This window comes from Phocoena sinus, chromosome 9, assembly GCF_008692025.1.
Source record: "Phocoena sinus isolate mPhoSin1 chromosome 9, mPhoSin1.pri, whole genome shotgun sequence".
Classification (NCBI taxonomy): Eukaryota; Metazoa; Chordata; class Mammalia; order Artiodactyla; family Phocoenidae; genus Phocoena; species Phocoena sinus.
The window spans coordinates 38691078-38717364 of record NC_045771.1 but is presented as its reverse complement, the minus strand read 5'-3'; the positions used below and the strand labels follow the sequence as shown (position 1 = coordinate 38717364).

The following is a 26287-nucleotide window of genomic DNA, read 5'->3' as shown; positions in this document are numbered from 1 at the left end:
AGACATGTGATGTAGACACTGATTATGTCTTATAAATAATACAATAAGGATTTCAATCCCACTTAAAAAAATTTGAGAACTTATAAAATTGCTAAATTAATAATACTAAATATATTTCACTAAATCTTGTTTCTTGACCCACTGTCAGTAAATGTAACATTTCTGGTGTAATGGACATGCGTAGTTCTAAACTTAATGGCCCAAAGGAACAGTATCTGCCATAGCAATGAAGTCTAATGACAATTCTGCTGACATCTCTCCTATCTGAAAATGAAATCATGTGGAAAATGATTTCTACACTAGCAGAATAATTAAGACAGAAACAAAATTTGATTTGGTAGAAATGGAAGCTTAGTTTGTCTCTGTGTTCTCTAGTTGATATTATGTTTCCATGCTCTTTTTTAAAAATCTTATATATTTTTTGATGTTCTAACTGTATTGTAATTAGAGCCAACCAATAGCGATGCTAAACCTTAGGTACTTTTGTGGTTTCTTTTCTTTTTATCCTTTTCTTTGTTTTGAATATTGCTCCAGAGGATGGGCTCTTTTCTGAGACTTAACTATCTTTGGATATACAGATATTTTAATTATTATGGCATTTCTTTCCATTGCCTTTGGCCTTTTTATGAAATGCATGCCTTTGTCTACACCAGCCAAATAAGAATTATACCTGAGTAAAATATGTGGGGTTGCTAGGTTCTGGCGCTGTTTAAAGGAATTGTGAAAAACAATTGAAGGAAAACCCCAAGGTAAGGTTTTATGATTTTAGGAACCAAGGGACTTTTGTCACAAATATTTTTCTATAAATAGAGCTTGCTTTAGTTCCTAACAAAATTTTTAATGAACAAAAGCATGTACCACAAGGAAACAAGAAAATACAATCAATTACAGTCCAAGTAACATGTTTTAGAGAAAGTGTGAACAGAACACTTTCCTTGGATCCTGTCAACGTAGTCTAATGACCTTTTTCTTTATTTAAAAATGGCTAATTTTAAGTAAAAGTTATTCTAGCTGCTGAAGAGAATTTACACAAGGAAAATACTACAGCTCAACAATACATAAAATGAAATGTCAATTCATTCTCATATGTCCACAAGATTATTCTACACTGTATAAACAGAGTGTTTTCAATGCAGCTGAAACATATTAACCACTCCAGGCGTAAACCACTTCATTCACAAAACATGCAGCATCCAGAGTGTTTTATGCAATACAAGATTGCACCAAATAGTTATTATTTTCACAATTTCAGAACACTGTTCTACCAAATCCTCCCAGAAGATTTCATAGGTTTTTCTTATGAGTTTTCAGTACACAAATGTCTATTCCTCTAAGAGGCTCTGACTTACACCTCTACTTAGACTGCTGTGTTGGTTCTGCCCTATTATTTGTCTGCCTCCTTGCAGGTAGGCCTTATATACCTCAGTCACTGTTGTATCTATTGACCATCTTATGATCTTCCTAGGCATCAGGGCATCTCTTTATGACAGTGGCCAAAGGACTGGGAATACTCACAGGCTTAGTGCACTCCTTATTAACCACAACTTGAATCTCTGTCCTTATACTCTTTGAATCTTTTAAACATCTCCCCAAATTCCATTCCAACTCAACCTTTTGTCAGTTGGTCTCAAAAATGTCATAACTTCGCTTCCCTTTCTCTGCCGTTCAGACTCCTAATGTCTCCAAGAATCTTGTTTTGCTACCCTAGTTAATCTCATAGTGTATTTCTTTTTTACCAAAAGTGTATAACATAGGGAGAAAATTCAAAACAGGCATGACTAATAAACCTCTTTGAAAGTTCACTTCCCACACATTACCTAATCTAGCACCATCTTTGTAGTTAACACAATCCTCATCTCTCCTGATCCACTCCGCCCATTGGAATCCCAGCCAAAATCAATTTGGATAATTGGTAGATGCTCAAAATGTGTACTGAAGACATAAATGAAAGGCCTGCATGATATGAACTCATAAAGCTTACTTTTGCTCTCCTTGACTTTTTCAGTACTTTTTTAAAAAGTAAAAAATGTTTTGAACCTCACTAAGTTCAAAAGGAGTTCTATGGAATTTTAATCTTAATTTCAATGTTTTCTTATAGATTATCATTTTCAGATCATTAGCTCATTTTATTAACAAACAATATTTCTAATACTCATTTATTTGAAAACTATCATCTATTAGGCATATTTCCTTCAAGAAAACATTCTAGGGGTCTAGTATTTTATTTAATTAGGCATCTATGAAGTAAGGGATTAGGTTAGCTCTTTTCCAAATGATTTGGAACTAAAAAGAATTCATATTTAGTACAACTCCCAGTTTCCACTCTCAGATAGAGGCAGTATATCATGCATAGTTTCTGCACCAAATTGTTCAGTCCTGCTTCATGGTTCCTACACACAAATTGTTAACAAGGTGATACTAAGACCACAAACCTAAAAATCAAAATACTTTTATACAGCATGGAAAGGTTATCTTCACCCTGAAATGTTGAAGCCAAAAGTTTTTTTTTCCTTAATATACTTTGCTCAATAAAGTTAAAATAAATTATTTATTTTAGATACTAAAAACCTAGAATTTCTATTATGACATACATCAAATCATTATACAGCAAGCAGTGAACATATTTCAGTGGTTTGTGACTTAAAACTAAATTAAAAGAATAGAAAAAAATTCAAAGATAGGAAATGTACAAGATAAATGGAAGCCATGGAAAGGGTCCATCTGTGTTTTCACCAAAAGGAATGGACATCTGTGAGATCATTTCCAATATAAGTAATTAAATAAATATTTATAATAAATGGAAGAAAGAACTGCTTCCTGCACTTTTAATTTATGAAGAGTCTGCTAATCTGAAATAGTTAAGAATCACTATTTGAAAATTCACAGCTATGGAAGATGGTGGAGTAGAAGGACATGAGCTCACTTCCTCTTGCAAGAACACCAGAATCACAACTAACTGCTGAACAATCATCAACAGGAAGACACTGGAACTCACCAAAAAAGATACCCAACATCAAAAGACAAAGGAGAAGCCACAATGGGATGGTAGGAGGGGCAAAATCACAATAAAATCAAATCCTATAACTGCTGGGTGACTGACACACAAACTAGAGAACAACTATACCACAGAACTCCACCCAGTGGAGTGAAGGTTCTGAGCCCCATGTCAGACTTACCAACCTGGGGGTCTGGCAATGGGAGGAGGAATTCCCAGAAAATCAGACTTTGAAGGCTAGCGGAATTTGATTGTAGGCCTTTGACAGGACTGCGGGAAACAGAGACTCCAATCTTGGAGGGCACACACAAAGTAGTGTGTGCATCAGGACCCAGGGGAAGGAGCAGTGACCTCATAGGAGACTGAACCAGACCTAACTGCTAGTGTTGGAGGGTCTCCTGCAGAGGTGGGGCGTGCCTGTGGCTCACCACAGGGACAAGGACACTGGCAGCAAAAGTTGTGGGAAGGACTCCTTGGTATGAGCCCTCCCAGAATCCACCATCAGCACCAAAAAAGAGTCTGTAGCCTCCAGTGGTGGGTCACCTCATGCCAAAACAACACGGAGGGAACTCAGCCCCACCCATCAGCAGATAAGAGGATTAACGTTTTACTGACCTCTACCCACCAGAGCAACACCCAGCTCTACCCACCACCAGTCCCTCCCATCAGGAAGCTTGCACAAGCCTCTTAGATAGCCTCATCCACCAAAGGGCAGACAGCAGAAGCAAGAAGAACTACAATTCTGCAGCCTGTGGAACAAAAACCACATTCACAGAGACAGACAAAATGAAAAGGCAGAGGACTATGTACCAGATGAAGGAACACGATAAAACCCCAGAAAAACAACTAAATGAAGTGGAGAAAGGCAACCTTCCAGAAAAAGAATTCAGAATAATGATAGTGAAGATGATCCAGGACCTAAGAAAAACAATGGAGGCAAAGATCAAGAAGATGCAAGAAATATTTAACAGAGACAAAGAAGAATTAAAGAACAAACAAACAGAGATGAACAAAAAATAACTGAAATGATAAATACACTAGAAGGAATCAACAGCAGAATAACTGAGGCAGAAGAATGGATAAGTGACCTGGAAGACAGAATGGTGGAATAAAGAAAATAAAGAAAAACGAATGAAAAGAAATGAAGACAGCCTAAGAGATCTCTGGGACAACATTAAACAAAACAACATTCACATTATAGGGATCTCAAAAGGAGAAGAGAGAGAGAAAGGATCCGAGAAAATATCTGAAGAGACTATAGTTGAAAACTTCCCTAACATGGGAAAGGAAATAGCCACCCAAGTCCAGGAAGCACAGAGTCCCAGGCAGGATAAAGCTAAGGAGAAAGTTGCTGAGACACATAGTAATCAAACTGAAAAAAATTAAAGACAAATTATGGAAAGCAACAAGGGAAAAATGACAACATACAACGGAACTCTCATAAGGTTAACAGCTGATTTCTCAGCAGAAACTCTACAAGCCAGCAGGGAGTGGCAGGACATATTTAAAGTGATGAAAGGGAAGAAGCTACAACCAAGATTACTCTACGCGGCAAGGGTCCCATTCAGATTCGACAGAGAAATCAAAAGCTTTACAGACAAGCAAAAGCTAAGAGAATTCAACACCACCAAACCAGCTTTACAACAAATGCTAAAGGAACTTCTCTAAGTGGGAAACACAAGAGAAGAAAAGGACCTACAAAAACAAACCCATAACAATTAAGAAAATGGTAATAGGAACATACATATCAATAATTACCTTAAATGTAAATGGATTAAATGCTCCAACTAAAAGACACAGCTTCACTGAATGGATACAAAAACAAGACCCATATATATGCTGTCTACAAGAGACCCACTTCAGACCTAGGGACACATACAGACTGAAACTGAGGGGTAGGAAAAAGATATTCCATGCAAATGGAAATCAAAAGAAAGCTGGAGTAGCAATACTCATACCAGATAAAATGGACTTTAAAATAAAGAATGTTATAAGACACAAGGAAGGGCACTACATAATGGTCAAGGGATCAATCCAAGGAGAAGATATAACAATTATAAATGTATATGCACCGAACACAGGAGCACATCAATACATAAGGCAAATGCTAACAGCTATAAAAGAGGAAATCAGTGGTAACACAATAATAGGGGGGGACTCTAACACCTCACTTACACCAATGGGCAATCATCCAGAGAGAAAATTAGTCAGGAAATACAAGCTTTAAATGATACAACAGACCACATAGATTTAATTGATATTTATAGGATATTGCATCCAAAAACAGCAGATTACACTTTCTTCTCAAGTGCACATGGAACATTTTCTAGGATAGATCAGATCTTAGGTCACAAATCAAACCTTGGTAAATTTAAGAAAACTGAAATCATATAAGGCATCTTATCCAACCACAACACTATGAGATTAGAAATATATTACAGGGGAAAAAATGTAAAAAACATAAACACATGGAGGATAAACAATGTGTTACTAAATAACCAGGAGATCACTGAAGAAATCAAAGAGGAAATCAAAAATTAACTAGAGAAAAATGACAACAAAAACGTGACAATCCAAAACCTATAGGATGCAGCCAAAGCAGTTCTAAGACAGAAGTTTATAGCAATACAATCCTAGCTCAAGAAACAAGAAAAATCTCAAATAAACAAACTAACTTTATACCTAAAGGAACTAGAGAAAGAATAACAAACAAAACCCAAAGTTAGTAGAAGGAAGGAAATCATAAAGATCAGAGCAGAAATAAATGAAATAGAAACAAAGAAAACAACAGCAAAGATCAAAACAACTAAAAGCTGGTTCTTTGAGAAAATAAACAAAATTGCTAAACCTTTAGCCAGACTCATCAAGAAGAAGAGGGAGAGGACTCAAATCAATAAAATTAGAAAGGAAAAAGGAGAATTACAATGGACACCACAGAAATACAAAGCATCCTAAGAGACTACTACAAGCAACTCTATGCCAATAAAATGAACAACCTGGAAGAAATGGACAAATTCTTAAAAAGGTATAATCTTGGAAGACTGAACCAGGAAGATACAAAATATGAACAGACCAATCACCAGTAAAGAAATTGAAACCATGATAAAATCTTTCAACAAACAAAAGTCCAGGACCAGATGGCTTCACAGGTGAATTCTATCATTTAGAGAAGAGCTAACACCCATCCTTCTCAAGCTCTTCCAAAAAATTGCAGACAAAGGAACACTCCCAAACTCATTCTACAAGGCCAGCATCACGCTGATACCAAAACCAGACAAAGATAATATAAAAAGAGAAAATTGTAGATCAATAGCAATGATGAATATAGATGCAAAAATCCACAACAAAATATTAGCAAACAGAATCCAACAGCACATTAAAAGGATCATACACCATGATCAAGTGGGATTTATACCATGGATGCAAGGATTCTTCAATAGACACAAATCAATCAATGTGATACACCATATTAACAAATTGAAGGAAAAAACCATATGATCATCTCAATAGATGCAGAAGAAGCTGTTGACAAAATTCAACACCCATTTATGATAAAACCTCTCCAGAAAGTAGGCATAGAGGGAACCTACCTCAACATAATAAAGGCCATATACAACAAACCCACAGCAAACATCATTCTCAATGGTCAAAAACTGAAAGTATTTCCTCTAAGGTCAGGAAGCTAGTCAAGGATGTACACTCTTGCCACTATTATTCAACACAGTTTTAGAAGTCGTAGCCATAGCAATCAGAGATGAAAAAGAAATAAAACGAATACAAATTGGAAAAGAATAAGTAAAACTGTCACTGTTTGCAGATGACATGATACTATACATGGATAATCCTAAAGATGCCACCATAAAATTACTAGACCTAATCAATGAATCTGGTAAAGTTGCAGGATACAAAATTAATAAACAGAAATCTCTTGCATTCCTATATTCTAACAACAAAAGATCAGAAAGAGAAATTAAGGAAACAATCCCATTCACTATTACAACAAAAAGAATAAAATACCTAGGAATAAACCTACCTAAGGAAGTCAAAGACCTGTACTCAGAAAACTATAAGACACTGATGAAAGAACTCAAAGATGACACAAACAGATGGAGAGATATACCCTGTTCTTGGATTGGAAGAATCAATATTGTGAAAATGACTATACTACCCAAAGCAATCTATAGATTCAATGCAATCCCTATCAAATTACAACTGGCAATTTTTACAGAACTAGAACAAAAGTCATAAATTTTGTATGGAGATACAAAAGACCCCAAATAGCCAAAGCAGTCTTGAGGGAAAAAAAATGGAGCTGGAGGAATGAGACTCCCTGACTTCAGACTATACTACAAAGCTACAGTAATCAAAGCAATATGGTACTGGCACAAAACCAGAAATATAGATCAATGGAACAGGATAGAAAGCCTAGAGATAAACCCACCACCTATGGTCAACTAATCTATGACAAAGGAGGCAAGAATATACAATGGAGAAAAGACAGTCTCTTCAATAAGTGGTGCTGGGAAAACTGGACAGCTACATGTAAAAGAATGAAATTAAAACACTCCCTAATACCATACACAAAAACAAACCCAAAATGGATTAAACTCCTAAATATAAGAGCAGACACTATAAAACTCTTAGAGGAAAAGATAGGAAGAACACTCTTTGACATAAATCACAGCAAGATCTTTTTTGACCCATTCCTAGAGTATATGGAAATAAAAAACAAAAAGAAACAAATGGGACCTAATGAAACGTAAAAGCCTTTGCACAGCAAAAGAAACTATAAACAAGATGAAAAGACAACCCTCAGAATGGGAGAAAATATTTGTAAACAGATCAATGGACAAAGGATTAATCTCCAAAATATATAAACAGCTCATGCAGCGCAATATTAAAAAAAACAAACAACCCAATCCAAAAATGGGCAGAAGACCTAAATAAACCTCTCTCCAAAGAACACATACAGATGGCCAAGAGGCATATGAAAAGCTGCTCAACATCTCTAATTACTAGAGAAATGCAAATCAAAACTACAATGAGGTATCACCTCACACAGGTCAGAATGGCCATCATCAAAAAATCTACACACAATAAATGCTGGAGAGGGTGTGGAGAAAAGGGAACCCTCCTGCACTGTTGGTGGGAATGTAAATTGATACAGCCACTAAGGAGAACAGTATGGAGGTTCCTTAAAAGCCTAAAAATATAATTACCATATGACCCAGCAATTCCACTACTGGGCATATGCCCAGAGAAAACCATAATTCAAAAAGACACATGCACCCTAATGTTCTTTGCAGCACTATTTACAATAGCCAGGTCATGGAAACAACCTAAATGCCCACTGAAAGACGAATGGATACAGAAGATGTGGTACATATATACAATGGAATATTACTCAGCCATAAAGAGGAATGAAATTGGGTCATTTGTAGAGAGGTGTATGGGCCTAGAGACTGTCATACAGAGTGAAGTAAGTCAGAAAGAGAAAAACAAATATCATATATCAACGCATATATGTGGAATCTAGAAAAATCGTACAGATGAACCTGTTTGTAAGGCAGCAGTAGAGACACAGATATAGAGAACAAACATATGGACACCAATGGGGGGACAGTGTGGGGCGGTAGTGGGATGAATTGGGAGATTGGGATTGACATGTATACACTGATGTGTATAAAATAGATAACTAATAAGAAGCTGCTGTATAAAAAAATAAATACAATAAAATTCATTTAAAAAAGAAAGAAAATTCACTGCTATGTACACACATATAGAAATATAAAATTTGACTTTTATGTGATTTCTTTTTATAGCAAGCAGAAAATTCATCAATATTCATTGTAATCAGTTACTTTTGGGTGCTGGCAAAGAACATGGCCACAATAGAAGTGTATTAATGTCATCTACGTGGAAGTAGGGATGGTAAAGGGAAAGGCTAATGTCTTTCATAGAGCAAAAGAATTACTAACAGAAGTTCTTTCTGAATTTTCTAAGCGATCATCAGAGATCTTTAATACACAATCCAGTGACATCAAGTAGTAATATGCACTGAAAAACACTTCTAGACAACAATCTTAAAGGATACTAACAAAATATATTTCTCAAACTAGAAATCTGAGCTAAAGTCATACATTAGTGAATCCATATTATGATGCGATAGGACATTTTCTATCATTGTACAATGATGATATATTCAAGAGGTTTGGCACAGAGATCTTCCATGGAGACAAATTCATAACTGAAACATTTCCTACCCAATCATATCTGTGATATTTTTCCCTCTGGCCATAGCACCATAAAACATTTTTAAAGAATTTAGTCAGAATAAAACTTAGAAGTCATTTACTTTACTCACCTTTACCTTATTTTTTTGACTAATTTGGTTTCTTCTGATCATAAGGTAATAAAAATTTGTTGCAGACTTTTTAGAATATAGCGAAGTACAAAGGTATAAAAAAGAATTGACCATAATCATAACAACTGGCACAATTAACATAATACTGTGTATTCTCTTCTTTATTTTCATGTATTCACCTAAAACAATATCATGAACATGATATTATTAAAATTCTTCACAAATATAGATTGTTAACTGCATAATAGTTCATCCTCTGGAGGAAACATACTTTAATTGTATTCCTATTTTAGGTTGCTGAGGATGTTCATTAAAACTTTTCTAGGGCTTCCCTGGTGGCGCAGTGGTTGAGAGTCCGCCTGTCGATGCAGGGAACACGGGTTCATGGCCCGGTCAGGGAAGATCCCACATGCCGTGGAGTGGCTAGGCCCATGAGCCATGGCTGATGGGCCTGCGTGTCCGGAGCCTGTGCTCTGCAACGGGAGAGGCCACAACAGTGAGAGGCCCGCGTATCGCAAAAAAAAACAAACAAACTTTTCTATATACATAATCAAAAGATTTTATATATATATATATATTTTAAAATATATTATTAAATTTTTAGTAAACATCCTCAGCAATGTAAAATAGGAGTACATTAAATAAATTATATATTTATATATGTGTGTGTATATATATATATATATATATATATATATATATATATAATATATGCTCATTTTACTAAATAATCATTTAAGATGAATTCAGAGGAGAGGAAATTCATCCTTTTATACATGAGGAAATGTCGACCCATACAGTTATGTGACTGATGAGGTCCAAAACTAAGGTTATCTACTTTTCTGTTTTACTCTATCCATGTTCATAAAGGAGTCTACTAGTTTATTTCCATAATGTCATCCTCTACAAGTTAAAAGCACAGATGTTGGATCTCATTCTGTTGTGATGCATTCTATTACTATAACTTAACATTGGTATCTTTAAATTCATAATCCATTATTCATCTTTCACTCATAAAACTCTTTAATTCCCTCTCCAGCCTACATATAGTGGTAATAAACCAAATCAGAAAAGCAAATTCAAATATTAAGAAATACATAGGAAATATTAAAAGAAACTAGGAAAAAAAAGTAAGACATTCTTTTCTTATTTTTCACTAGATTACAAGTAAAAAATCTATTCAAATATGGAAAAAGCTCCATTGTGATTACCCATAGGCACCAATTTAAAATAAACTGAGGAGATGCTATGATATAGTATAATTACAATTCAAAGAGTTAAAGCATATTAAACAGATTTGGATACAATTCTGAAGTTATTTGGGAGAGATATGAAGGGCTGATTTTTAGATAGGATGTTTACTTTCTGGAAAAGTGCATTCCCTGCTTCCAAGGGGAGAAGTAAATCAACAATCCAGAAAGCCTGAAACTGAACTGACCTTCCACAGACAATCTCCAAACATATTGATGGATAAGCCAAAAAATCCAACTGAGAATTATTGGAAAAATGTAACAACTTTCAAGTGTATATGCAGTGTAAGATTCAAGATTATTCTGGTTTTTTTAGAATTGTAAAACTTGAGTTTTTATTTCTGGGAATTATAAAAATATTAAAATAATTTAATTATTCAGATAACCATTAATTAATAAAAATAAGAAATCTCTATACTCAAACATCACAACTTAGCTTTAAATAAAAATTGTAGGTCTTTAATTCAATTTTTTCCCCTCTGTCCTTTTAAAACTTATTTGGGAGCATCATTATTAATTATTTTTCCTAGTCATAAATGTTATTGGAACATAAAACATGAGAGCTCACTGTAAGGGTAAAAATATATGTACTAAAACTCATCAAATACAAGTAGGTTAGTATATGATGTGACAAATGTTTTCCTTCATCCTAGTACAGGTTCTTCATTTAATTTTGACAAGTAAAAACAATATGAATTAAGTGAATGGAAATTTATATTTAGTCCAACTTATGAACCAAAAGCCATTCTGCATCTATATACTTATATCCATTTAAAAAAAAAGAAAACAACCACTAAATTTCAAAATGGTTTTGTGTCTCTGACTCATATTACTGGTTCAAGTTATAATTAATGAGTAGATTTCTTTTAAAAACTTGATGTAAACCAATGGCAGTAAAGTCCTGCACAGAATGTATTTGTCAGTGTTTTGCATATCATAGTTTCTTACTGTAATAAACACAATGAAATTGGCCTGCCCACATGGTTCTCACTTTTTATTTTTATTTTTTTAAGATATAAGTGACAGAGGATATTTCCATACGTGATACATTTTCAACTTTCATGTGTCTACTTATACTTCAGTGGTTCATAATACTATTAAGTACACAGCAGGAAAGACAGCCCAGAAAGAACTACACAATAGATATGATACTGAAGGTTATGTGCAATTCCCAATATTCTGGCTATCAACCTTATCATTTTTCTCTCCCAAATAAGAAAGCATCTGGAATACGAGTGACTGACAATTATACAATTATATAGATAAGATTGCACTAGCTTTATTTACTAATAAAGAAAAAGCAAACCAATCTCAAACTTTAGTACTTTATTATTAGTAATTATTTACCCCACACCCCACAACTAATAACAAAACAACAACATTTTTAACACCTCATTTCAGAGTCACTACCCTACCAATTAAAACCCAAACTAAAGTTAACATTTTAATGTGGACTTGGACAACATGCTACATTTAATAGATTTAATCTTATTGATTAGAGAGAAATAAAATGCTTTTAGGTGATTTATTTTCACTTTCAAGTTGCTACTAAGCTTCTTCATGACAGTCACTTCTACTATACTCTCTAAGTGATCTACAACATTTCCAATCTGTTCATTCCATCTTTGATATACCCTACAACGATTAAATTGTATTTTTATAATAAGTACTACTCAAAAGCAAGAAAGACCTTAGATGTTTTTCTTATCGTCACTGCAGCTAGAAAAAAGAAGAGGGGTCATCACCTAAAGTTCCCTTCCACTTACGCACAACATTTATCCAACCTCAAGTCTCTTGCTATACTTTTAGCCAAAAGTGAGTCAAGTGACTGCTTCTCCTGTGACAATAATAGTGGTGGTCCCTCATGATAGGTGAAGGAAATTGTTTTATAGAGACCACCAACATTTAGTTTTAGACAAAAGGATGTTGATAACTTTTTTTTTGCAAACCTATCTAAAGGTGCTCAATGTTAACTTCTACGTACATACAAGTATGGCTACATCTAGATGTAGGAAAATCTAATGGGTTGAAGATCCAAGTTTTTAAAGAGACATAGGTGACCAGAAATCAGATGTAGTTTCCATTAACTAAAATACTCTTCACTTTATATAATGATTTGTTGCAGGGGTTCATAAATAGAGAATTTCTGTACGTATTCAAAAATGAAAAAAATTATAATATATGAATTTAGTCACATATTTTATGGAATGTAAACATGGTATAAGGAATGTGGGCATTTCTGTTATAAATTAAAAGCTGAAAAATGTTAGTTACCAATATGATTTCTATTATACATGAGTTTTTAACTAATTACTTAGAAAATTGATGTCTATAGGTCTTTTACACATTATTTCTGTTAAACACTAACTAAAAACATAAAGTACAAAGCATTTATGTGAGGAAAAAACAACCGTTGCCACTGGGATCAGGTAGTCAGCTGAAAGCATCTTTTGGCACTTTATTGAGTTGTCGAAGTTCTTTTCTAGATACACACACACACACACACACACACACACACACACACACACACTGACAGCTTACATTATCTATATGATATTTAAAAGGAAATTTTCAAATATAAACTGTTCCACTATAAAATTCACGACTACTCTTGGCTGGGCTACCTGAGCAACCTGTGTGACATACTTTTGTTCCTACATTTGAAATCCAATCATAGCAGTAATAAGAAGACTTACCGGCCCAAACGAATTACTGTCAAAACTGTGTCCATGATGATCACCTTCAACCCAGATGTGACCACGGGGGACTTTGACATAGCGGTTTTTGTGTCCCATAGTTCTAGAAATAAACAGCATAACCATTGAGAAAAGATCAGAAAAGACAGAGATCAAACAGTTAAGCATACAAATTCAGGAAAGGTAAAAATACTACTGTAAAGATGCAATGGATTATTATAGGTTACATGTAAGGCTACTCTTACTCTTGAATTTTCTTTTTAAATAAGACGTGGTTAAGACCCTGTAAACCTATCCACGGTATTTTTTTTCACGTTTCTGTAGGTAGGAATTTTGTGCTTAAACAAGATGCACTAGTACCAGATAATGGTTTGCTACTTAACTTAATTCATAATATACTATGTTTTTATAAAACTCAATAAGCCCCAACAAAATGCAGATCTATTTTATTTCTGACATCTGCTTTTACCTCAATGGTCAACTTGGCCAGCTGCAATCTTCATTTTTTTAGTCAAATAAACTTCTCAAACCAACTGACAGAATTTTCATAACCTCTTAATACTTTAAAATTCAGAATATATAAGAAAAAAAAAACCCTAGATGATCTCTTGTCAAATATAATCTATCAAAGTCAACTGAAAATTTTTGGTTAGCACCATTCAATTTCATAAATAATTCTTTTTTTTTAAATTTTTGGCTGCGTTGGGTCTTCGTTGCTGTGTGAGGGCGTTCTCTAGCTGCAGCGAGCGGGGGCTACTCTTTGTTGTGCTACGTCGGCTTCTCATTGTGGTGCCTCCTCTTGTGGCAGAAAATGGGCTCTAGGTGCGCAGGGCTCAGTAGTCGTGGCTCGTGGGCTCTAGAGCGCAGGCTCAGTAGTTGTGGTGCACAGGTTTAGTGGTTCCATGGCATGTGGGATCTTCCTGGACCAGGGATCGAACCCATAACCCTGCATTGGCAGGTGTATTCTTAACCACTGCGCCACCAGGGAAATCCCATAAATCATTCTTGAAAGTGAGAAACTTTTCAACAATTTTGAAGACAATATTTAGAGAGCAATGATCGACGATATACATTTAGTGGAACGTTCTGTCTTCTTAAGGCTGACAAGGAAACCAAGTAAGGAAAGGCTCTCTCATACTGTGTTGGTGGCAATGTAAAGTGATACAATTTTTTTCCTATTTTGCCATTGGGGGCCCATTTTTGTCAAATTTATTAATAGACTAAAATGTATGTGCTTTTTGACCTAGTTATTTTACTGATAGAAATCCATTCCAAAGAAACAATCAGAAATATGGACAAATATTTATTACCAGAGATGTTCAACACAGGTCTTTTGTAACAACAACAACAACAAAAAATCTTTCTAAATAATTAACAAGAGATTGGTTACATAAATTATAATATAACTAATTAAATAAATGGGATGGAATTAGATTAAATATTATCCCAAGCCTATAATAATAAATTCTTTTCAGGGAAGAGACTATTTTTTTCTTCTTTCATTCCCCAAAGAATTCCAGACAATGTCTAGCTTAAAGAAGCTTCTCAATAAATAATATTTGAATGAATAAATGTCACCCCCAAGTCTACAGACTTAACCCCAGAGACTGAGCTTTATACACTGTTCTTTGAGGTGGAGTCCCAATCAGACCATTTCTGTTAGTAAGTTGTATATATGCAGAAGAATACATAAAAAAGGAAAACTGTACATAAGTTGGTGCTATAGAAATTGAAACTATTCACTATCTAGAATGGTTTTTAATTTTCAAGATAATTTCAGTGTTGAATTGTTTTGCTTTAGATCACTAAATCATTCATGCAAGGTGTTGTGACCATTAGAAGCCCACAGTAAGTAGATGACTGCTGTTTATTTTTAATTACTACTGGGAAGAAGAGTTGCAGCTTTTTAAAGAAAAGCAGAGGGCTTCCCTGGTGGCGCAGTGGTTGAGAGTCCACCTGCCGATGCAGGGGACACGGGTTCGTGCCCCAGTCCGGGAAGATCCCACATACCGCAGCTGGGCCCGTGAGCCATGGCCGCCAAGCCTGCAAGTCCGGAGCCTGTGCTCCGCAACGGGAGAGGCCACAACGGTGAGAGGCCCGCGTACCGCAAAAAGAAAAAAAAAAAAAAGAAATGCAGAAACAAGTTGAATACATCATACTGTCATATAAATGTTCCTCAACTAAAATCAGTCAATTATTTGTTGACATCACTAGTTATTTTATCATGAGATTCCTTCTAAGAACTAATATCCCACATCAAGTATTAATGATGGGGAGAAGACCCTTTTACTTAATTGTTGGCAAGGCACATTCTCCTAATAAGTCCAAATATTTGTTTACCTTATTAAGCTGGTTAGTTTGGCTAAGTACTTAGAAAGGAAACAGTTACCTATTTTGTCTCCTCAAATAACCATTCAAGCAGAAATATGAAATAAAACCGATCATTTCTGCAATTAAATGGTAGGTTCTAAGTCAAGCATATTCTTCTGGAAAGTGAACCTGATATAAAACTCAGATTCAGTTTCAATGTCATATAAACCAAGGAGTCAAGATACTTGTGATAGAAAATAACAGTATCATAAAATTACCAGTGACAATTGCACATTTCCTTGCATTGACTATCTTATTTAAAAATTTTAAATACATCCAACTTCCCATCATTTTCTAGCCCCTTGCAATGCTTTATTTTTCTTCATTGCACCCACTAACACGATATCTACTTCCTAGTTTATTGGTTTATTGCCTATCTTTCGCCCACTAGAACGTAAATTTTGGAACTTTGTGTTTCATGTTCACGAGAGTATTCCCAGAGTGCAAAAGAATGCACCATACAAAGTGCTCAATAAACATTTGTTAAATGAATGACCAAATGAATGTATAACTGAAGAATGAAAAACACTTTCACAAAGGTTGAATAATACAGAAGAGAGTGCATAGATTCTGGAAACACACTAAACCAGTTTTAATCTTTATGCAGTTACAAGTAATCTTGTGCAAATTACTTAGTTTCTATCTCCATTTGTCTACCTTTGAAATGGGATGGATTAGACATGCCCTAACTGGATTGAGTAGTAGTTAGATGAGAATGTAATGGAGAGGTTGTTATAGAGCATGGTCTCTGCAATCAGCCTATCTTGGCTTTGATGTCTGACTTAACACTTCCAAGTTTATGTAATCTTGGGCAAGTTGATAAAACACAAGCGTCGGTTTCCTCATTTGCAGAATGGGGCAAATAATAGTACCTAAGTCAAAAAGTGGTTCTATGGATATAAGTGGCATGTATTAAACACTTGATAAGTGGATTCTCTTACAGTTGAGACTTTTTAAGTAAAGCACTCAATCTAGTTCTTATGTACAGTGAGAACTCAGTAAGCCATAGTTATAATTGCTATTATCTTCCTTTGTCCACTGTTTTCTTTCATTTTATAATTCAGAATGTGTTCAGCCTCTACTGTCTATTAGCATCAGTCTTTTAAAATTACCTGAGTTATGCTTCAATAATTTCTTTCCCTCACATTTGCACTGGGGCTATAGATTATCTTTAATGGTACAGTGAATCTTATTTTTCTTTTATTCTTATGCCCTTCTGGGATAGTCTAAAACTTACATGTGAAAACACAATCCACCTGTTTGTACATATGCAAGCATGCAGAGAGTAGCAAGTGAAAGCACAATCTATTTGTTTTCACTTACTAATCACTTACATATTTGAATGTTGCTATGCTAATAGAGAATGGTTCAGCTAGTCACTAGACAGGGTGTGAAATAACTCTTTGAGCTGTAGAACCCTGCTAAAATTCACGCCATATACACATATTTAATTTCTCAGGCTTCAATCTAACTTTAAAAAAATAACACAAAGTAGCTTTAAAAAATATGACATTAAAATATTGAGCTGGCTCCTTTTAGGACTGCCAAAGAAATATAATACTTCTAATAGAATCTCTCTAGAGAAGGAATTTTAAATAGCTTTGTGCTCCTGAATTCACATAAAAGAAAGACAAGGTAATCTTTTAGGCGATTTAACAGTTAAGTGAGGTGTCAGCCTACAAGGCTGTATGTATCTATGGCTTGCAAATAATTTTGGTTTTGACTGTCAAAAATGAGTTCTGTATGGTATTCTAACTACCTGTCTACAAAAAGGCATTTTTAGTACTAGCTTTACCAAGTTACCTAGGTCTTATAAATGGAATGAAGAATGATTTTTTCCAATTTGATTTGACCTTGAAAACAATGGTTTATTTTTTCTTTTTTAGGTCTCAACGTTTTGAGTGTCATCAGTTGAATACAAAATTGTCTATGTAATCCTTGATGTCACAAGGAAACAAATTCGTATTTAAAGTATTTCCCAAATACACACACACACGTTCTTAATGTAGGTAATTAGTATTAATAATTCATAATTGATTAAGGTGTTTTTATTTATTTATTTTTCAAACCATTCTATTGAATTTTTTTCATTGTCCAAAGTACTGGCTGCCCTGAAAGTGTTTACTGGACACTCCCTGGATCCTAGACCCCCTGGGTTTTCACTGTCCAGAAGGGATCAGGAGTATAGAGCTCAGGATTCAGTAAGATCAAGAGTTGGAACTAGATCTCTTTTATCATCATTAATAGACTGACTAGAAAAAAGTAATCTACCATCAGGAAAGGAAAATGAAAAGGCCATTTGCCTATCTAGGGTGACCTCTGGAAGGGAAAAATTCTCCCTTGAGAGTCCACATTCTGCTCTCAAGGTGAGATGGGTTCAAATTCACACTGCTTATGTGGTCTGGGATAGTCAAGAATTAAGTTTAATTGGCTCCAGGAATCTGGCAGAAGGAACTATAAATCTCTTCAGGGATAATCTCTCAATTCAGAGTTTTCAAGGTTTCTACAGATAAGTCCCAGTCAATAGCACTCACAATCCAAAAAACAGAACTCACAAGGAAATAACCAGCATTAATGAGTCAGAACTCATTAACGAACAGCAGAATTTGACCACCAAGGACTTAAACTGCTAGATTTCTCAAACACAGAATATAATTTATACAAATTCAAATATTTTTTAAAATTAAAAAAGGGAATTAAAAACATGAACAAGGAACAATATACATTTTTAAAAGACAGATATTTGAGAAAAAATCAAACAGCTTCTAAAAATTAAAATATACGATTAAATAGGTGGATTAAAAAGCAGATGAATATAAATGAAAGAAAGAAGAACTGGAATATATATCTAAAAGATTACTTAGACTTTAGCACAGAGAGGTAAAGAAATGAAAAGTAGGAGAGATGGAGAATATTATTAGAAAATGTAATATAAGTGTAATGAGAGTCCCAAAGGAAGAGAATAAAAAGGAACAAGGAAGAGATAACATTTGAGAGATAGTGATAGAGAATTTTCCAGAACGGATGAAAGCACGAATTACAGCTTCAGTAATCAAAGTGAATCACAAGTAAGATAAATAAATGGAAAGAAATCACACCGTGATACATTGTAATGAAACTGCAGAACACTAAGGAACACTTCTTCCCTAAAAAATTTTTGAAAAGCTGCCGGAGAAAAAAGAGATTATCTTCAAAGGAATAGCAAACTGACAGCAGAGTTCCCTTGTTAGGAGATAAATATAATCCAGCAATTTTAAGTGTACAGTTCAATGAGTTTTAAAAATCTACCCAAGCCCATAATCACTAGATCAAGATATGAAACATCCAATCACCCAGAAAAGGCCCCTCATGCCCTTCTGCAGGCAGACCTGCCTCCCTCCATCCTCGTCTCCCAGCAACCACAGCTGAGCTTTTTGTCACCATAGTTGTGCCTCTTCTAGAATTTCACATAAATGGGATCATTCTATATGCATTCTTTGATTTCTGGTTTTCTTTCTTTAATGTAGTCTATTTGCTTTTGAGATTAATCTGTGTTGTTGCACATGTTAGTCATTTGTTATTTTTTTCTTAATAGTATACTGCTATAGAGATATACCACAATTAGTTTATCAATCAATAGTTCAAGGACACTTGGGTTCTTTCCAGTTTTTGGCTATTATCAATAAAGCCACCATGAACCTATAGGTATTTATGTGGATACATGTTTTCATTTCTCCTGGGTAAATATCTACAAATGAAATGGCTGAGTCCTATAGTAACCGAATGTTTAGCCTTGCAACATGTCAGACTGGCTTCCAATGCAGCTGTACCAACAATGTGTGGGTTCCAGTTGTTCCATACACCACTAACACTTGATAATCACCATTCTTTTAAATTTTAGCCATTTTAGGGGCCTACCAAGATTATAACTTATACCATGATTCAAAACATAAGCCACAAAGCAGTCTATTGTATATATATAGCAGATAACAGTCTAAACTACCATAGACAAAATTTCACAAGCTGGAAACATCTGTAAGAAAATAACTGGTGAATGGAGGAATAAATAAATGAACGAATGTCAAATGTTGCTAACTGCAGAGGTGTTCAAAGGATGATATTGTTTTAGGCTGGAATAGTCAGAAAAGGCACTATGTATATTTGAATCCAGATATGAAGAACAGATAAAACCTAAAAGGTAAGGAAGATAGTGTGGGTTTCAAATCCCATTCGCTTACAGATAAAAAAGATTTCTTTTTCCTTTCCTTAGTACATTATTTTCTGGAGATATACCACTGTAAATTAAGGGAGATATTTCATAACTCACTTTCTAATGAGGACATTCAATTATTATAATTGTATAGAAAAATTAAATATATTTAAATTATTTTATTCTAAAAATGTATTATTGATTTTTCTCTTATATATTCTATTTGTTATTACCCAATATTAACTTAGATCATATTGAGTCAAAAAGTTTAAGGTAGGGCTTCCCTGGTGGCGCAGTGGTTGAGAGTCCGCCTGCCGATGCAGGGGACACGGGTTCGTGCCCCGGTCCGGGAAGATCCCACATGCTGCGGAGCAGCTGGGCCCGTGAGCCATGGCCGCTGAGCCTGCGCGTCCGGAGCCTGTGCTCCGCAACGGGAGAGGCCACAACAGTGAGAGCCCGGCGTACCACAAAAAAAAAAAAGTTTAAGGTAAATATATTATTGAATTATAGATAGAATAATTATAAACATTATGTAAGCTATCCGAATATATAAAAGATAACTCCACGAAGTAAATAATGTATCTAACTTACATATATTTAAAATTAGTTTTTGCTAAAATGATCACCAATTACATGACATGTCAAAGGTGTAAATACCATAATCAGTTTACCTACTGTTAACTGGATCTTATCATGTAATATATACAGTGATTCATTCCATGCATGGCTTCCTAGCAAACAAATTTAAATAGAACAGTGAACTTGTAATGCATAATTTTATTTTTCAAAAAAAACCAATATGTATTATAAATGGTATTGTTGTGCTTGTTTACAAAGTTTTCTTTCAAAATGATTTCCTGGGTGTCCACATCATTCATCGTTTAGTTCCACAGGTTTTTCCCACATGCTAGTTACAGAAGGGGGCGGGATAAACACATTTCAGTGCTTTCTTAACGTAAGGTCCAATAATACTTAGATATTGGAGGAACTATGAACAATTTTCCATCTGTTTGCTCTGATCCCAGTCTTATAACTTTAACTTTTTAGTATTAAAAGGAATGGTTACTATTCTCTTTATTTCCTACAAACAAAATTAATGAGCCTTGGATTAATTACTAGTAAAACAAAAAATAATTGCCTCAGAGCTAAAGAGATCACCAAACAATGGCTCTTCTTTAAAAATATTTCTTTAGAATAGGAATAATAGACAATTTTGAAGCTGGAAAGCAGTGTGGCAGAGGGAAAATTAATATAGGTTTTCAAACTAGCCAGACTCTGGTTGAATTCCAGTTCTGCCACTTCCTACTTGCATGGCCTTGAGCTCATCAGTTGTAATAGAGGATAACACTATCTGCTTCATAGAGGTGTGATGACATATGAGATAAGGCATGTAACATTTTTAGAATAATGTCTGGCAGAATAGACCCTAATAAATGGTAAACTTCATTATCAGAATTAGGGGATAAGCTTAGCTGTTCTTACGATACAATAATTAAGGCAGCTAGAAAAAAAAATTTCTCTAATTCAAATTAATTCCACAAATATTTATTACCCAGTGGTATCAAGAACTGTTAGGCACTAGAAATGTAAACATAAATATGACACAGACCTGCCCTGGAAGAATTTTTAGCTTAGCTAAGTAAATAGACTATTTTTTAAGCATACAATTTCAACTCAAAGTGGTAAGTCAATGGTACAGGTGCAAAGAGGGCAAAATAAGGAGCTGGGCAAGAGATATCCAACTCAGCTAGGGTTACAGGGTAGTCTTCAGGAAAAGGTAATACCTTTCATATATTATACCCATATTTCTGAAATTATCAATATCCATGTATTACATGATGGGTACAAATTATCAGCATCCCTAAACCACCAAATTTAAGCCAAGGAAAAGGTACATAATAGTGCAACTGTGGATGAAGAATGTCACCTGCCATATCAGTAAACAAAGGATTTTGCGGCCATCAAACCATCAGCCACTATAGCCGCTCCCAGACTGTGCACCCTGAGAGGACTCAGGATGGAAAAGCAGGATACTGGCCCTAGATAGATAAGGTACATGTCAAAGGAATGATTTCAATGAGCCCAGACAGACTCTGGTATCTTCCCACACATAGAAAAGCGCTAAATTCATTAACTTGAGATGTCTGGCTTTCTTTAATTAACAGTAATCTTTTGATGCTCTGACTGCCTGGCTTTTGTTGCAAAAACTCCTATATATCCGGGCTCCTCCCTTACCTCTTGGGAGCCGTCCCTCAGCTCTATCTGAGAGGCTGCCTCCATGTTTGAGTCCTCAGAAAGTTGGCCAAAGAAAACATAACTCTCAAATTTTAGGCTGTGCATTTTTTTCAACCGACACAACCAATTTAAAAAATCAGTATTTTAAAAAATAAATAAATAATCTGAAAGCTTCATGTACAAGCTAGGATTGAGGAAAGCCTTTTTGAGCAAGACTAAAAACCAAAAGTTATAAAATATACAAATATCTGAATATTTAAGAATTAAAAACTCTTTTGTACCATACAAAGTCAATAGATCAACACTAGCTTTGGAAAAAAAAAATTGCCCAAATGCCATACAAAGGGAAAATATCTACACCATAAAAATAACTTTATAGTCACTCACATTAAAAAAAAAAAAAAAAAGACAAACAATCCAACAGAAAATGGGTAAAAGATATAAATAGGCAAGTTACAGATGAGACGTATGAAAAACCACTCAAATTTGCTAGCATTCAGGAAAATACAAATTAAACACAAGATACTACTTTATAACCAACAGCTGAAAAATTTAAAAGAGCTTTAATACCTACTGCTGGCAGAAGTATAGGAAAAGTATACTCTTTCACATTACTGGTAGAAATATGAAGAGTTATAATCTTTTTGGAAAGCAATCTGGCAACATCTATAAAATTTTAAAAATTCATTTGCCTTATGACCTAGCAATTCCACTCCTGGGATTCAATGCCATAAAAATAATTGTATAAGGACACAGGTACAACAATGTTTATTACAACGTTGTTCATTATGGCAAAAAAATTGGAACCAAAGAAAATTACTAAAAACAGAGGAATGGTTTAATAAATGATGGAGGGCCCATACCATAGAATACTGTACAACCCATAAAAAGAACAAAAATAAAGCCATTAACTGATATATAACTCCCTGATAAAAAATTCATAAAGAATTGAGATTTTTCAAAAAGTACTATTGAATGATAAAAGTAGAAAAGTACATATGATATGCTTCCACTTTTGTGAAAAAAATGTTGACAAAAAGTCAGTATATATATAAATGTGAATATAGGAAGCACTGTTTCAGAATAAAGAAAATCATACTGGGGATACACAAGAGGCTATAGACCTGAGTGAGGGATGGGGAAACTAATACAAGAGAAAGGAGAAAGAAGGAAGAGCAAAGACAAAAAAGCAAAAAAAAAAAAAAAAAGAAAAGAAAAAAAGGCACTTCTAAATAATGCATTATGATATTACCATATTCATGCCTTCATGTAAATTTTAAGTGGGTTCATATCAAAGCTAACTACAATAGACAAAATAGAAATATATTTATATGTACATATATAAATGCAAAGCATAAAATAAACATTTAGAGAAGAGCTAAAAAGCATGGCTTCATAGCAGTTCTAGCAGAAACTAGACAAAAAATAACAATAAAGAGTAAAATAAACACTACTTTATAAAAGCCAGAAGTGTTAATTGGGTGTAATATTTCCAGGCGTCCTCCCATCTTGGGTCTTTCCTCTTAGGCTGAATACATCAGCAGATAAATGTTGTAGGGGGACAGGGACAAATGGTATACCAGTTTATGGAAATATCCTTCATTTTGTTATAATTAAGCGTCCTCAATTAGCCACTCACTGCACTAAGTAAAGGATCTGTCAAATGTTAGTTCCAGTAGGATGCCTATTAACATAAATCATTTCTATTGAAGTAATGATTATGAAATGTCTTCATATTTAGAAGTCCAAAAAATTTGGATTCAGTCCACAGATGCCGAGGGTATAGGGCAGGCAAATTTTCACCTCTGCCCTCTTAGAATTTTCAGCTGAGACTGAGAAGTAAACTGACAGAAACTGATTAACCGGAGAAAAGCAAATTTGGTCCCAGATGTGGAGGGCCAACTGTCCTGCGCCATTGTATATAAGGGACTTGAGCTTCCCTGGATATTGGTATTTGGGGGGGTCCTGGAACCAATTCCCCTCCGATACAGAGGAATATACTTGTATAAATATACACAAATTTATATAAACTTTATGTTACACAGGAGCCCTCATAAGGAATGAAGACACAAAGAAAGGCAGAACCTACATGATTTTTTATAGTTGGCTGAACAAAGAGAGGTAATTATGGAGAAGTAAATGAATTATGTGCAGAGGCTAAAGGAAGATAAGAATTATCATAGAAGGTCCATTTGTGTAGAATTCTTTGGGTCTCAACTTCTTGTCCTTGATGATAAGAATGTTACTTTGCTTCTATTACAGAGGACATAACTCACATGAGAATTTCATCTCCTGCTTTTAAGAAAAAACAGGGAATAGGACTTGCTATTTTTCAAGTCCTTTTAAATCTAAATAATCCTTATGCCAAGGTGGCATATTTTGGAGTGACATATTCTGCCACCCTTCACAGGCAAAAGCAAAACAGAAAAGCAAACAAAAAATATAAAACACAACAAAACCGCCAAACCAAATACGAACAACAACAAAAGAAACCATGTTCTCGACTTCCTGAGAGACGGCTCCCCATCTGTGATTAAAATTAAGAGAGAAAGCTATAAGAGTGGGGGGTACCTACTGATGGGCTGAGGCTGCTCTAGTCCTCCCTGATATAAAATTCATAAAGAATTAAAAGAGAGCCTCTAGCTGCAAAATCAGTTGTTTTTCCTGGGTTCATTTTAATGAAAAAACTTAGCCACCATTCAACATAGTCATTAGAATGAAACTTATCCTCTATGGGGTGGAAAGCTCTGGAAACCTTCTGCCTCTGCACTCCTGTTTCAGAGTTGATGACAATGTTTTTAAGCCACTGTTTAGGCCTTCTAGGACACAAAGAACAGTCTAATCAGGGCATATGAACTGACCAATTTGCTTTCTTTTCCTCTCTTCTTTGTGGAGGCCTGCAATTTTATTTTTTAAGAATCTGTTCCTCTGTTAACTCTGCTCATTATTTATTGCCTACAATGGTTATGGAAATATTTGATCTTCAAAGTGTAGCATGATGCAGTATCTTTATTTTTTAACACCTTTATTGGAGTATAATTGCTTCACAGTGTTGTGTTAGTTTCTGCTGTATAACAAAGTGAATCAGCTATATGCAAATGTATATCTCCATACCCCCTCCCTCTTGCATCTCCCTCCCACCTTCCTTATCCCACCCTGCTAGGTAGTAGCAAAGCACCGAGATGATTTCTCTGTGCAATGCAGTTGCTTTCCACTAGCTGTCTATTTTACACTTGGTAGTGTATATATACTACTCTTGCACTTCGTCCTAGCTACCCCTTCCCCCACCGCCTGTGTCCTCAAGTCCATTCTCTACGTCTGCATCTTTATTCCTGTCCTGCCCCTAGGTTCATCAGAACGTTTTTTTTTTTATTCCACATGTGTGTATTAGCTATTTGTTTTTCCTTTCTGACTTACTTCACTGTTGGACAGACTCTAGGTCCATCCACCTCACTACAAATAACTCAATTTCATTTTTTTTAATGGCTGAGTAATATTCCATTGTATATGTGTGCCACATCTTCTTTATCCATTCATTTGTCGATGGACACTTAGGTTGCTTCCATGTCCTGGCTATAGGAAATAGTGCTGCAATGAACATTGGGGTACATGACTCTTTTTGAATTATGGTTTTCTCAGGGTATATGCCCAGTAGTGGGAGTGCTGGGTCATATGTTAGTTCTATTTTTAGCTTTTTAAGGAACCTCCATACTGTTCTCCATAGTGGCTGTATCAATTTACATTCCCACCAACAGTGCAAGAGGGTTCCCTTTTCTCCACACCCTCTCCAGCATTTATTGTTCGCAGATTTTTTGACGATGGCCATTCTGACTGGTGAGAGATGATATCTCATTGTAGTTTTGATTTGCATTTCTCTAATGATTAGTGATGTTGAGCATTCTTTCATGTGGTTGTTGGCAATCTGTATATCTTCTTTGGAGAAATGTCTATTTAGGTCTTCAGCCCAATTTTGGATTGGGTTGTTTGATATTGAGCTGCTTGAGCTGCTTGTAAAGTTTGGAGATTAATCTGTGTCAGTTGCTTCGTTTGCAAATATTTTCTCCCATTCTGAGGGTTGTCTTTTCATCTTGTTTATGGTTTCCTTTGCTGTGCAAAAGCTTTTAAGTTTCATTAGGTCCCATTTGTTTATTTGTGTTTTTATTTCCATTTCTCTAGGAGGCAGGTCAA

General features: G+C 34.9%; 1 protein-coding gene across 2 annotated transcripts in view; it reads right to left on the bottom strand.

The window, feature by feature from the left end:
• Positions 1–26287, bottom strand: part of IMMP2L (inner mitochondrial membrane peptidase subunit 2) — a 922093-nt gene that overhangs the window by 184344 nt on the left and 711462 nt on the right. For both annotated transcript variants that reach the window (XM_032643755.1, XM_032643756.1), the window contains exon 6: positions 13306–13408. In XM_032643755.1, the coding sequence (XP_032499646.1) occupies positions 13306–13408 (103 nt within the window). The remainder of the gene's footprint in view (positions 1–13305; positions 13409–26287) is intronic.